The 13,596-nt window shown below is 60.5% G+C and overlaps 1 protein-coding gene across 1 annotated transcript; it reads right to left on the reverse strand.

The window, feature by feature from the left end:
* Positions 1–447: 447 nt before the first annotated feature.
* Positions 448–9,351, reverse strand: LOC140108657 (serine-threonine kinase receptor-associated protein-like). Its single transcript, XM_072131877.1, has 9 exons — positions 9,178–9,351; positions 3,888–4,023; positions 3,734–3,815; positions 3,577–3,649; positions 3,374–3,473; positions 3,152–3,289; positions 1,571–1,707; positions 1,341–1,490; positions 448–1,022 (listed from the first exon to the last, which is right to left on the reverse strand). Exons 1-9 carry the CDS (start codon positions 9,287–9,289, stop codon positions 961–963), a joined length of 990 nt encoding a protein of 329 aa, XP_071987978.1. The 5' UTR covers positions 9,290–9,351; the 3' UTR covers positions 448–960.
* Between the last annotated feature and the right edge of the window lie 4,245 nt (positions 9,352–13,596).

Raw genomic sequence — 13,596 nt, forward strand, 5'->3', positions numbered from 1 at the left:
AGGGAGGTGTCGGGGGGCAACATGAGGAGGAGACCTTCCACATCAGCTCAAGACCATTCTAACCCCAGTATATACTTTACCCATAACCCGACCCCCCCCAACTCACCAGGAGCTCCAGTCATGCCTCCACAAACCGACCTCCCTAAACACTAGCCGGGGCTATGACTGGCCAGGTGGGGGCGCTAGGGACGCTATTCTGCGTTGGTTGTTCTGCTCTGCTCATATATTTGATTGCTGGACAATCAGGACTTCCAGTCCCCAGGCCTGTAAACACGCGAGCTCCGAGAGATACGGCTGCCTCCAGGTCTTCTCGATTCACCATGGCCACAAATCTTCTGTTTCATCCTGTGAGACCATTGCACGTTTGTCTAGTGGGCATCCCACGTCCTCAGAGAAGCCCACCCTCATTGGGAATCCCCCCCTATGTCAGCAGTCACACACCGTGCACACTTTGTACAGAGTTTATTCATTCAACAGAAAGCATGTTGCACGAATACGGAGAAGCAGGTAAGAATGTAACACAGTGGTCAGAGGCGGGAGTGCGGACCCTCCACCACAAGAGGGGTCCCTCCCGTCTCACATAGGGGTCATCCAATTTCAAGAAATTAAAAGAAACACCATACTTATGATAGCAGGACGCTCAACCTTCCAGATTATTTACAGAACTGGAAGAAAAAAACAAAGACGATGCAGTCCATGACCCAACGCCGAACCGCGGGACCTTCATGTACTGGATGGATCATCTGGGACTGGATGTACTTAATAAACACTAGATAACCCCTTTAAGACCAACACGGGAGTCTCGTCACAGTCATCAACAAGCGCTGCGAGTGCCACCTGCGCCGTCGCCCCAGAAGCTGCGCCGTCGCTGTGGAGAGAGGACTCGCTCCGAGATGTGTATCTGGACATTCATCTAGTCTCAATGTCTGCGAGGTTCATGACGTCAACACAAGACGAAGCTCAGGCCTTGATCTCAGACGAGACGTTGTACACCGCGTCAGAGTTCTCCGAAACCAACTCCTCTGCATGGGGAGAGACCACAGGTTATTCACTACTGCACCAGTACACCCCCACCCCAAACCCGACTAACCAGAAGGTACCACCATCCAGCACCCCAAGAGCTAGCCGCACCTGGTACTGCACCAGTACACCCCCACCCCAAACCCGACTAACCAGAAGGTACCTCCATCCAGCACCCCAAGAGCTAGCCGCACCTGGTACTACAGATCAGCTGTCCAGCAGAGCCCCCAAACCTGACTACCCAGAAGAAAGCTACCACCATCCAGCACGCCAGATATTAGAAGTACTCCCTCCAACAAGTTGTGTGACCCCCTCATTACCTGGCAGGACACACTTCCACAGGCCGTACGTCTTCCCCACCGCTGTCTGCCACAGTCTCAGGGTACCGTCTTCAGAACCACTGGCATACAGCTCACCGTCCGGACTGAAACGAACACAATGGACCGGACCAAAGTGACCCTTGTAGGACTCTGTTAGAATAGAGCGGAGCATGGTCAGGGGCAGCATGAAGGACATTATAGCGCATGACAGGAGAAGAATCAAGCCTTACCCAGCTCCTCGCCCGTGGTGTAGTCATATTTATACAGCTTAAAGTCATCGCCTCCAGCCACAATGCAGTCCTTCTCTGGGTGGAGGGACGCCGAGTTAATGGGGGCCGGCGCTTCAAACGACTTTATCAGCTCCAGGCTGAAAATAAAGAGCATAAGTCAACGGGGAGGTCCACTACCCAACTACAACCACAGGGCCATGGACTGCACGCGTCACCGTGGAGGTCCACCAACCCAACTGCAACCACAGGGCCATGGACTGCACGCGTCACCGAGGAGGTCCACCAACCCAACTACAACCACAGGGCCATGGAGTGCACGCATCACCGGGGAGGTCCACCAACCCAACTACAACCACATGGCCATGGACTGCACGCGTCCCCGGGGAGGTCCACCAACCCAACTACAACCACATGGCCATGGACTGCACACGTCACCGGGGAGGTCCACTAACCCAACTACAACCACAGGGCCATGGACTGCACACGTCACCGAGGAGGTCCATCAACCCAACTACAACCACAGGGTCATGGACTGCACACGTCACCATGGAGGTCCACCAACCCAACTACAACCACAGGGCCATGGACTGCACACGTCACCGAGGAGGTCCATCAACCCAACTACAGGGCCATGGACTGCACACGTCACCATGGAGGTCCATCAACCCAACTACAACCACATGGCCATGGACTGCACATGTCACCGTGGAGGTCCACTAACCCAACTACAACCACAGGGCCATGGACTGCACACGTCACCGAGGAGGTCCACTACCCAACTACAACCACAGGGCCATGGACTGCACATGTCACCGAGGAGGTCCACCAACCCAACTACAACCACAGGGCCATGGACTGCACACGTCACCGAGGAGGTCCATCAACCCAACTACAACCACAGGGTCATGGACTGCACACGTCACCATGGAGGTCCACCAAACCAACTACAACCACAGGGCCATGGACTGCACACGTCACCGAGGAGGTCCACTAACCCAACTACAACCACAGGGCCATGGACTGCACACGTCACCGAGGAGGTCCATCAACCCAACTACAACCACAGGGCCATGGACTGCACACGTCACCATGGAGGTCCATCAACCCAACTACAACCACATGGCCATGGACTGCACACGTCACCGGGGAGGTCCATCAACCCAACTACAACCACAGGGCCATGGACTGCACACGTCACCGAGGAGGTCCACTAACCCAACTACAACCACAGGGCCATGGACTGCACACGTCACCATGGAGGTCCATCAACCCAACTACAACCACATGGCCATGGACTGCACACGTCACCGGGGAGGTCCATCAACCCAACTACAACCACAGGGCCATGGACTGCACACGTCACCGAGGAGGTCCATCAACCCAACTACAACCACAGGGCCATGGACTGCACACGTCACCATGGAGGTCCATCAACCCAACTACAACCACAGGGCCATGGACTGCACATGTCACCGTGGAGGTCCACTAACCCAACTACAACCACAGGGGCGTGGCTTAATCCCGAGGAAGCTGGTGTCATGTGGACAGCATCACTGCAGTCATATTTGTGCGGGGCAGTACCTGCTGGTGTTATACAGAGCAATCGTCCTCCCGTAGGTGATGAGCAGCGTCTCTCCATCCGGGATGTACTCCATGCTACTGACCGACAGGTTAAAGTTCAGGGTCTTGACCTCGGTCATGCTGACACGGTCCCAGAGGCTAAAGATAAGAGCAGATCATTAGCTGAGGGGGCGGCCCACAGCGAGATGAGGCTGCCCATAGTCACACGCTGCAGCTACCCACCGCACCGTCCGGTCGTCTGCAGCAGATATGATCTGTCTGTCCTCGTTGTACCACAGCGCCTTCTTTATGGCGGAGGTGTGGCCCCCGATCTGCTCGGGATCTGTGAGGAGAGAGGACAGCCGTGTCACTAGTCATGAGACTTCGGGGCCGGGGGGGTGGACGTCCCCCATGTGCCGGGGGGGACCCTTGCTCCCCACACTCACCAGCCTCGGGTTTACTGAGGTCGTAGATGCGCAGTAACTTGTCCTGTCCTCCCGTCAGCAGGTGATTACTGTCCTGTAATGAAAGACAGCGCCACCATGAGGACAATGGCCACTCCTGCACAGGACCGTCCATGGGGGGGGGTCACCCTGCACTCACCTGAGTGAAGTCCACGCTCTTCACTATGTGCTTATGCGCCAGGGTGAGGAGCTCGTCCCCGGTCACCGCGTCCCACACCTTCCTACAGAGAGAGACATGCCATCAGCACACGGTCTGCTACTGTTCTCTGTTGTCAGCCAGTGCCTGTACTCACGCTGTGAAGTCTGCTGCTGCTGTAGCCGCCTTGGTGGCAGTCTTATTCAGAGTGGCGCCCCACACCGCCCCCTTGTGGCCCAGAAACGTTCCGATCCAGTCTCCTGTGTCCCCCTGGCGCAGCATCGGCTTCCCATCTGTAGAGACACAGCAGAGGGTGACCGGGACGTACAACACCGGGGGGAGGGGGCGACCGGGACGTACAACACCGGGGGGAGGGGGCGACCGGGACGTACAACACCGGGGGGGGGGGGGGGAGGGGGCGACCGGGACGTACAACACCGGGGGGGGGGAGGGGGCGACCGGGACGTACAACACCGAGGGGGGGGGCGGGGGAGGGGGCGACCGGGACGTACAACACCGGGGGGGGGGGGGGGGGGAGGGGGCGACCGGGACGTACAACACCGGGGGGGGGGGGGGGGGGAGGGGGCGACCGGGACGTACAACACCGGGGGGGGGGGGGGGGGGAGGGGGCGACCGGGACGTACAACACCGGGGGGGGGGAGGGGGAGGGGGCGACCGGGACGTACAACACCGGGAGGGAAGGGGGCGACCGGGACGTACAACACCGGGAGGGAAGGGGGCGACCGGGACGTACAACACCGGGAGGGAAGGGGGCGACCGGGACGTACAACACCGGGAGGGAAGGGGGCGACCGGGACGTACAACACCGGGAGGGAAGGGGGCGGACCGGGACGTACAACACCGGGAGGGAAGGGGGCGACCGGGACGTACAACACCGGGAGGGAAGGGGGCGACCGGGACGTACAACACCGGGAGGGAAGGGGGCGACCGGGACGTACAACACCGGGAGGGAAGGGGGCGACCGGGACGTACAACACCGGGAGGGAAGGGGGCGACCGGGACGTACAACACCGGGAGGGAAGGGGGCGACCGGGACGTACAACACCGGGAGGGAAGGGGGCGACCGGGACGTACAACACCGGGAGGGAAGGGGGCGACCGGGACGTACAACACCGGGAGGGAAGGGGGCGACCGGGACGTACAACACCGGGAGGGAAGGGGGCGACCGGGACGTACAACACCGGGAGGGAAGGGGGCGACCGGGACGTACAACACCGGGAGGGAAGGGGGCGACCGGGACGTACAACACCGGGAGGGAAGGGGGCGACCGGGACGTACAACACCGGGAGGGAAGGGGGCGACCGGGACGTACAACACCGGGAGGGAAGGGGGCGACCGGGACGTACAACACCGGGAGGGAAGGGGGCGACCGGGACGTACAACACCGGGAGGGGAGGGGGCGACCGGGACGTACAACAGCGGGGGGGAGGGGGCGGCCGGTACGTACAACACCGGGGGGAGGGGCAATATATATACATTTATATATGGGGGGGGGGGGGGTCTCCGGCAGCGGGCAGTATACACAGGGAAGTATATATATGGGGGGTCTCTGGCGGCCATGCAGTATATATAGGTGGTCCCCGGCAGCGGGCAGTATACACGGGGCAGTATATATATGTGGGGGGGTCTATGGCCCCAGGGCAGTATCTATATGGGGGGTCTCTGGCCAGGGGGCACTATACATGGGGGGTCCCCAGCAGCGGGCAGTATACACGGGGCAGTATATATATGGGGGGGGGGGGTCTCTGGCCCCAGGGCAGTATCGATATGGGGGGGGTCTCTGGCCCCAGGGCAGTATCGATATGGGGGGGGGGTCTCTGGCCCCAGGGCAGTATCAATATGGGGGGGGTCTCTGGCCAGGGGGAACTATACATGGGGGGTCCCCAGCAGCGGGCAGTATACACGGGGCAGTATATATATATGGGGGGGGGGTCTCTGGCCCCAGGGGGCACTATACATGGAGGGTCCCCGGCAGCGGGCAGTATACACGGGGCAGTATATATATGGGGGGGGGGGGTCTCTGGCCCCAGGGGGCACTATACATGGAGGGTCCCCGGCAGCGGGCAGTATACACGGGGCAGTGTATATATGGGGGGTCTCTGGCCAGGGGGCACTATACATGGGGGGTCCCCGGCAGCGGGCAGTATACACGGGGCAGTATATATATATGGGGGGGGTCTCTGGCGCCAGGGGCAGTGTATATATATATGGGGGGGGGGGGGGTCTCTGGCGCCAGGGGCAGTGTATATATATATGGGGGGGGGGGGGTCTCTGGCGCCAGGGGCAGTGTATATATATATGGGGGGGGGGGGGTCTCTGGCGCCAGGGGCAGTGTATATATATATGGGGGGGGGGGGGGTCGTCTGGCCCCGGGGGCAGTGTGTGTATATATATATATATGGGGGGGGGGGGGGTCTCTGGCCCCGGGGGCAGTGTGTGTATATATATATATATATAGGGGGGGGGGGTCTCTGGCCCCGGGGGCAGTGTGTGTATATATATATATATATATGGGGGGGGGGGGGGTCTCTGGCCCCAGGGGCAGTGTGTATATATATGGGGGGGGGGGGGGTCTCTGGCCCCGGGGGCAGTGTGTGTGTATATATATATATATGGGGGGGGGGGGGGGGGTCTCTGGCCCCAGGGGCAGTGTGTGTATATATATATATATATAGGGGGGGGGGTCTCTGGCCCCGGGGGCAGTGTGTGTATATATATATATATATATGGGGGGGGGGGGTCTCTGGCCCCAGGGGCAGTGTGTATATATATGGGGGGGGGGGGGGTCTCTGGCCCCGGGGGCAGTGTGTGTGTATATATATATATATGGGGGGGGGGTCTCCGGCCCCGGGGGCAATATATATATATACACGGGGGGTCTCTGGCCCCGGGGCAGTGTATATATGGGGGGTCTCTGGCCCCGGGGCAGTGTATATATGGGGGGTCTCTGGCCCCGGGGCAGTGTATATATGGGGGGTCTCTGGCCCCGGGGCAGTGTATATATGGGGGGTCTCTGGCCCCGGGGCAGTGTATATATGGGGGGTCTCTGGCCCCGGGGCAGTGTATATATGGGGGGTCTCTGGCCCCGGGGCAGTGTATATATGGGGGGTCTCTGGCCCCGGGGCAGTGTATATATGGGGGGTCCACGGCAGCGGGCAGTATACACAGGGCAGTATATATATGGGGGGGGGGGTCTATGGCCCCAGGGCAGTATCTATATGGGGGGTCTCTGGCCGGGGGGCACTATACATTGGGGGGTCCCCGGCAGCGGGCAGTATACACAGGACAGTATATATATGGGGGGTCTCTGGCCCCGGGGCAGTGTATATATGGGGGGTCCACGGCAGCGGGCAGTATACACAGGGCAGTATATATATGGGGGGGGGGGGTCTATGGCCCCAGGGCAGTATCTATATGGGGGGTCTCTGGCCGGGGGGCACTATACATTGGGGTCCCCGGCAGCGGGCAGTATATATATGGGGGGTCTCTGGCCGCCTTGCAGTATATATATCAGTGGTCCACAGCAGCGGGCAGTATACACGGGGCAGTATATATATCGGGGGGGGGGGGGTGTCTCTGGCCCCAGGGCAGTATCTATATGGGGGGTCTCTGGCCGGGGGGCACTATACATGGGGGTCCCCGGCAGCGGGCAGTATATATATGTGTGTGGGGGGGGTCTATGGCCCCAGGGCAGTATATATATGGGGGGTCTCTGGCCGGGGGGCACTATACATGGGGGGTCCCCTGCAGCGGGCAGTATACACAGGACAGTATATATATGGGGGGTCTCTGGCCGCCTTGCAGTATATATATCGGTGGTCTCCAGCAGCGGGCAGTATACACGGGGCAGTATATATATGGGGGGTCTCTGGCCGCCTTGCAGTATATATATCGGTGGTCTCCAGCAGCGGGCAGTATATATATGGGGGGGGGGGGGTCTCTGGCCGCCTTGCAGTATATATATCGGTGGTCCCCAGCAGCGGGCAGTATACACGGGGCAGTATATATATGTGGGGGGGTCTCTGGCCGGGGGGCACTATATATATGGGGGGTCTCTGGCCAGGGGGCACTATACATGGGGGGTCCCCGGCAGCGGGCAGTATACACAGGACAGTATATATATGGGAGGTCTCTGGCCCCGGGGCAGTGTATATATGGGGGGGTCCCCGGCAGCGGGCAGTATACACAGGACAGTATATATATGGGGGGTCTCTGGCCAGGGGGCACTATACATGGGGGGTCCCCGGCAGCGGGCAGTATACACAGGACAGTATATATATGGGAGGTCTCTGGCCCCGGGGCAGTGTATATATGGGGGGGTCCCCGGCAGCGGGCAGTATACACAGGACAGTATATATATGGGGGGTCTCTGGCCGCCTTGCAGTATATATATCGGTGGTCCCCAGCAGCGGGCAGTATACACGGGGCAGTATATATATGGGGGGGGGGTCTCTGGCCCCAGGGGGCAGTATATATATGGGGGGGGGTCTCTGGCCCCAGGGGGCAGTATATATATGGGGGGGGGGGGTCTCTGGCCCCAGGGGGCAGTATATATATGGGGGGGGGGGGTCTCTGGCCCCAGGGGGCAGTATATATATATGGGGGGTCTCTGGCCCCAGGGGGCAGTATATATATATGGGGGGTCTCTGGCCCCAGGGGGCAGTATATATATATGGGGGGTCTCTGGCCCCAGGGGGCAGTATATATATGGGGGGTCTCTGGCCCCAGGGGGCAGTATATATATGGGGGGTCTCTGGCCCCAGGGGGCAGTATATATATGGGGGGTCTCTGGCCCCAGGGGGCAGTATATATATGGGGGGTCTCTGGCCCCAGGGGGCAGTGTATATATGGGGGGTCTCTGGCCCCAGGGGGCAGTATATATATGGGGGGTCTCTGGCCCCAGGGGGCAGTGTATATATGGGGGGTCTCTGGCCCCAGGGGGCAGTATATATATGGGGGGTCTCTGGCCCCAGGGGGCAGTATATATATGGGGGGTCTCTGGCCCCAGGGGGCAGTATATATATGGGGGGTCTCTGGCCCCAGGGGGCAGTATATATATGGGGGGTCTCTGGCCCCAGGGGGCAGTATATATATGGGGGGTCTCTGGCCCCAGGGGGCAGTATATATATGGGGGGTCTCTGGCCCCAGGGGGCAGTATATATATGGGGGGTCTCTGGCCCCAGGGGGCAGTATATATATGGGGGGTCTCTGGCCCCAGGGGGCAGTATATATATGGGGGGTCTCTGGCCCCAGGGGGCAGTATACATGGGGGTCCCCAGCAGCAGGCAGTATACACGGGGCAGTATATATATGGGGGGGGTCCCCGGCAGCGGGCAGTATACACGGGGCAGTGTTGTCCTGTACTGGGGGGTCTCAGACATACACGTGTGCGGCGCCCCCTGGCGGTGGGCTCCAGGGGTCCTCACCTTTGCAGGCGCTGATGAGGAAGTATCCGTAGGGGGTGATGCGGGAGAAGGCCAGGTCCACCACAGGCCGGGTGTGCCCGGAGCAGGTCAGCGGGGTCTGCCGCATCGCCATGGTCGCCACACAACAGCTGCCGCACACCGCCGCAAAGTGCGCACCGGAAGTGACGCCGCAGTGCGGGCCTGGTGAGGGCGGAAGTGTGCGGTCTGCCAGGCCTCCGCCCACACGTGACGTCACGGAGGCGGGAAACAAGAAGGCGGCATCCCGCGTCCTGTGTGTGGAGAACTACAAGTCCCAGCAGGTAGATGCGGCCGTCATCCTGCCAGTAATATCACTGAGTAAAAACGCCTGTGGTGCAGAACGCACAGCGTGAGCATTCGGACTGCGTTCACACGGGTGTGGTTTCAGATGCAGTTTTTGAAGCCAACAGCTTTATTCCCTCCACTCCTGGTGTGGACATCAAAAACTGCACGAGAAAGTGTGAGTGTGCGCTGCCTCGGGCTGTGTTCACACGGTGCATTATAGACGCAGTCACCGGATCAGGAGGGAAGCCTCTGACTGTGTGAACGCGGCCTGAGACTGCAGCGTCCGTCCTGCGCACACTCCTGGGCCTCGCTGTGCGCTGGATACGTCTCCCGCTCATCACACGGTGCATTATAGACGCAGTCACCGGATCAGGAGGGAAGCCTCTGACTGTGTGAACGCGGCCTGAGACTGCAGCGTCCGTCCTGCACACGCTCCTGGGCCTCGCTGTGCGCTGGATACGTCTCCCGCTCATCACACGGTGCATTATAGACGCAGTCACCGGATCAGGAGGGAAGCCTCTGACTGTGTGAACGCGGCCTGAGACTGCAGCGTCCGTCCTGCACACGCTCCTGGGCCTCGCTGTGCGCTGGATACGTCTCCCGCTCATCACACGGTGCATTATAGACGCAGTCACCGGATCAGGAGGGAAGCCTCTGACTGTGTGAACGCGGCCTGAGACTGCAGCGTCCTGCACACGCTCCTGGGCCTCGCTGTGGATACGTCTCCCGCTCATCACACGGTGTATTATAGACGCAGTCACCGGATCAGGAGGGAAGCCTCTGACTGTGTGAACGCGGCCTGAGACTGCAGCGTCCGTCCTGCACACGCTCCTGGGCCTCGCTGTGCGCTGGATACGTCTCCCGCTCATCACACGGTGTATTATAGACGCAGTCACCGGATCAGGAGGGAAGCCTCTGACTGTGTGAACGCGGCCTGAGACTGCAGCGTCCGTCCTGCACACGCTCCTGGGCCTCGCTGTGCGCTGGATACGTCTCCCGCTCATCACACGGTGTATTATAGACGCAGTCACCGGATCAGGAGGGAAGCCTCTGACTGTGTGAACGCGGCCTGAGACTGCAGCGTCCGTCCTGCGCTCCTGGGCCTCGCTGTGGATACGTCTCCCGCTCATCACACGGTGCATTATAGACGCAGTCACCGGATCAGGAGGGAAGCCTCTGACTGTGTGAACGCGGCCTGAGACTGCAGCGTCCGTCCTGCACACGCTCCTGGGCCTCGCTGTGCGCTGGATACGTCTCCCGATCATCACACGGTGCATTATAGACGCAGTCACCGGATCAGGAGGGAAGCCTCTGACTGTGTGAACGCGGCCTGAGACTGCAGCGTCCGTCCTGCACACGCTCCTGGGCCTCGCTGTGCGCTGGATACGTCTCCCGATCATCACACGGTGCATTATAGACGCAGTCACCGGATCACGAGCGAAGCCTCTGACTGTGTGAATGCGGCCTGAGACTGCAGCGTCCGTCCTGCACACGCTCCTGGGCCTCGCTGTGGATACGTCTCCCGCTCATCACACGGTGCATTATAGACGCAGTCACCGGATCAGGAGGGAAGCCTGTGACTGTGTGAACGCGGCCTGAGACTGCAGCGTCCGTCCTGCACACGCTCCTGGGCCTCGCTGTGCGCTGGATACGTCTCCCGCTCATCACACGGTGTATTATAGACGCAGAGTCACCGGATCAGGAGGGAAGCCTCTGACTGTGTGAATGCGGCCTGAGACTGCAGCGTCCGTCCTGCACACGCTCCTGGGCCTCGCTGTGCGCTGGATACGTCTCCCGCTCATCACACGGTGCATTATAGACGCAGTCACCGGATCAGGAGGGAAGCCTCTGACTGTGTGAACGCGGCCTGAGACTGCAGCATCCGTCCTGCACACGCTCCTGGGCCTCGCTGTGCGCTGGATACGTCTCCCGCTCATCACACGGTGCATTATAGATGCAGTCACCGGATCAGGAGGGAAGCCTCTGACTGTGTGAACGCGGCCTGAGACTGCAGCGTCCGTCCTGCGCTCCTGGGCCTCGCTGTGCGCTGGATACGTCTCCCGCTCATCACACGGTGCATTATAGACGCAGTCACCGGATCAGGAGGGAAGCCTCTGACTGTGTGAACGCGGCCTGAGACTGCAGCGTCCGTCCTGCACACGCTCCTGGGCCTCGCTGTGGATACGTCTCCCGCTCATCACACGGTGTATTATAGACGCAGTCACCGGATCAGGAGGGAAGCCTCTGACTGTGTGAACGCGGCCTGAGACTGCAGCGTCCGTCCTGCACACGCTCCTGGGCCTCGCTGTGGATACGTCTCCCGCTCATCACACGGTGTATTATAGACGCAGTCACCGGATCACGAGCGAAGCCTCTGACTGTGTGAACGCGGCCTGAGACTGCAGCGTCCGTCCTGCACACGCTCCTGGGCCTCGCTGTGCGCTGGTTACGTCTCCCGCTCATCACACGGTATATTATAGACGCAGTCACCGGATCAGGAGGGAAGCCTCTGACTGTGTGAACGCGGCCTGAGACTGCAGCGTCCGTCCTGCACACGCTCCTGGGCCTCGCTGTGCGCTGGATACGTCTCCTGCTCATCACATGGTGCATTATAGACGCAGTCACCGGATCAGGAGGGAAGCCTCTGACTGTGTGAACGCGGCCTGAGACTGCAGCGTCCGTCCTGCACACGCTCCTGGGTCTCGCTGTGCGCTGGATACGTCTCCCGCTCATCACACGGTGTATTATAGACGCAGTCACCGGATCAGGAGGGAAGCCTCTGACTGTGTGAACGCGGCCTGAGACTGCAGCGTCCGTCCTGCACACGCTCCTGGGCCTCGCTGTGCGCTGGATACGTCTCCTGCTCATCACATGGTGCATTATAGACGCAGTCACCGGATCAGGAGGGAAGCCTCTGACTGTGTGAACGCGGCCTGAGACTGCAGCGTCCGTCCTGCACACGCTCCTGGGTCTCGCTGTGCGCTGGATACGTCTCCCGCTCATCACACGGTGTATTATAGACGCAGTCACCGGATCAGAAGGGAAGCCTCTGACTGTGTGAACGCGGCCTGAGACTGCAGCGTCCGTCCTGCACACGCTCCTGGGCCTCGCTGTGCGCTGGATACGTCTCCCGCTCATCACACGGTGTATTATAGACGCAGTCACCGGATCAGGAGGGAAGCCTCTGACTGTGTGAATGCGGCCTGAGACTGCAGCGTCCGTCCTGCACACGCTCCTGGGCCTCGCTGTGGATACGTCTCCCGCTCATCACACGGTGCATTATAGACGCAGTCACCGGATCAGGAGGGAAGCCTCTGACTGTGTAAATGCGGCCTGAGACTGCAGCGTCCGTCCTGCACACGCTCCTGGGCCTCGCTGTGCGCTGGATACGTCTCCCGCTCATCACACGGTGCATTATAGACGCAGTCACCGGATCAGGAGGGAAGCCTCTGACTGTGTGAACGCGGCCTGAGACTGCAGCATCCGTCCTGCACACGCTCCTGGGCCTCGCTGTGCGCTGGATACGTCTCCCGCTCATCACACGGTGCATTATAGATGCAGTCACCGGATCAGGAGGGAAGCCTCTGACTGTGTGAACGCGGCCTGAGACTGCAGCGTCCGTCCTGCACACGCTCCTGGGCCTCGCTGTGCGCTGGATACGTCTCCCGCTCATCACACGGTGTATTATAGACGCAGTCACCGGATCAGGAGGGAAGCCTCTGACTGTGTGAACGCGGCCTGAGACTGCAGCGTCCGTCCTGCACATGCTCCTGGGTCTCGCTGTGGATACGTCTCCCGCTCATCACACGGTGTATTATAGACGCAGTCACCGGATCAGGAGGGAAGCCTCTGACTGTGTGAACGCGGCCTGAGACTGCAGCGTCCGTCCTGCACACGCTCCTGGGCCTCGCTGTGCGCTGGATACGTCTCCCGCTCATCACACGGTGTATTATAGATGCAGTCACCGGATCAGGAGGGAAGCCTCTGACTGTGTGAACGCGGCCTGAGACTGCAGCGTCCGTCCTGCACACGCTCCTGGGTCTCGCTGTGCGCTGGATACGTCTCCCGCTCATCACACGGTGCATTATAGACGCAGTCACCGGATCAGGAGGGAAG

The sequence above is a fragment of the Engystomops pustulosus genome, unplaced genomic scaffold, assembly GCF_040894005.1.
Source record: "Engystomops pustulosus unplaced genomic scaffold, aEngPut4.maternal MAT_SCAFFOLD_164, whole genome shotgun sequence".
Lineage (NCBI taxonomy): Eukaryota > Metazoa > Chordata > Amphibia > Anura > Leptodactylidae > Engystomops > Engystomops pustulosus.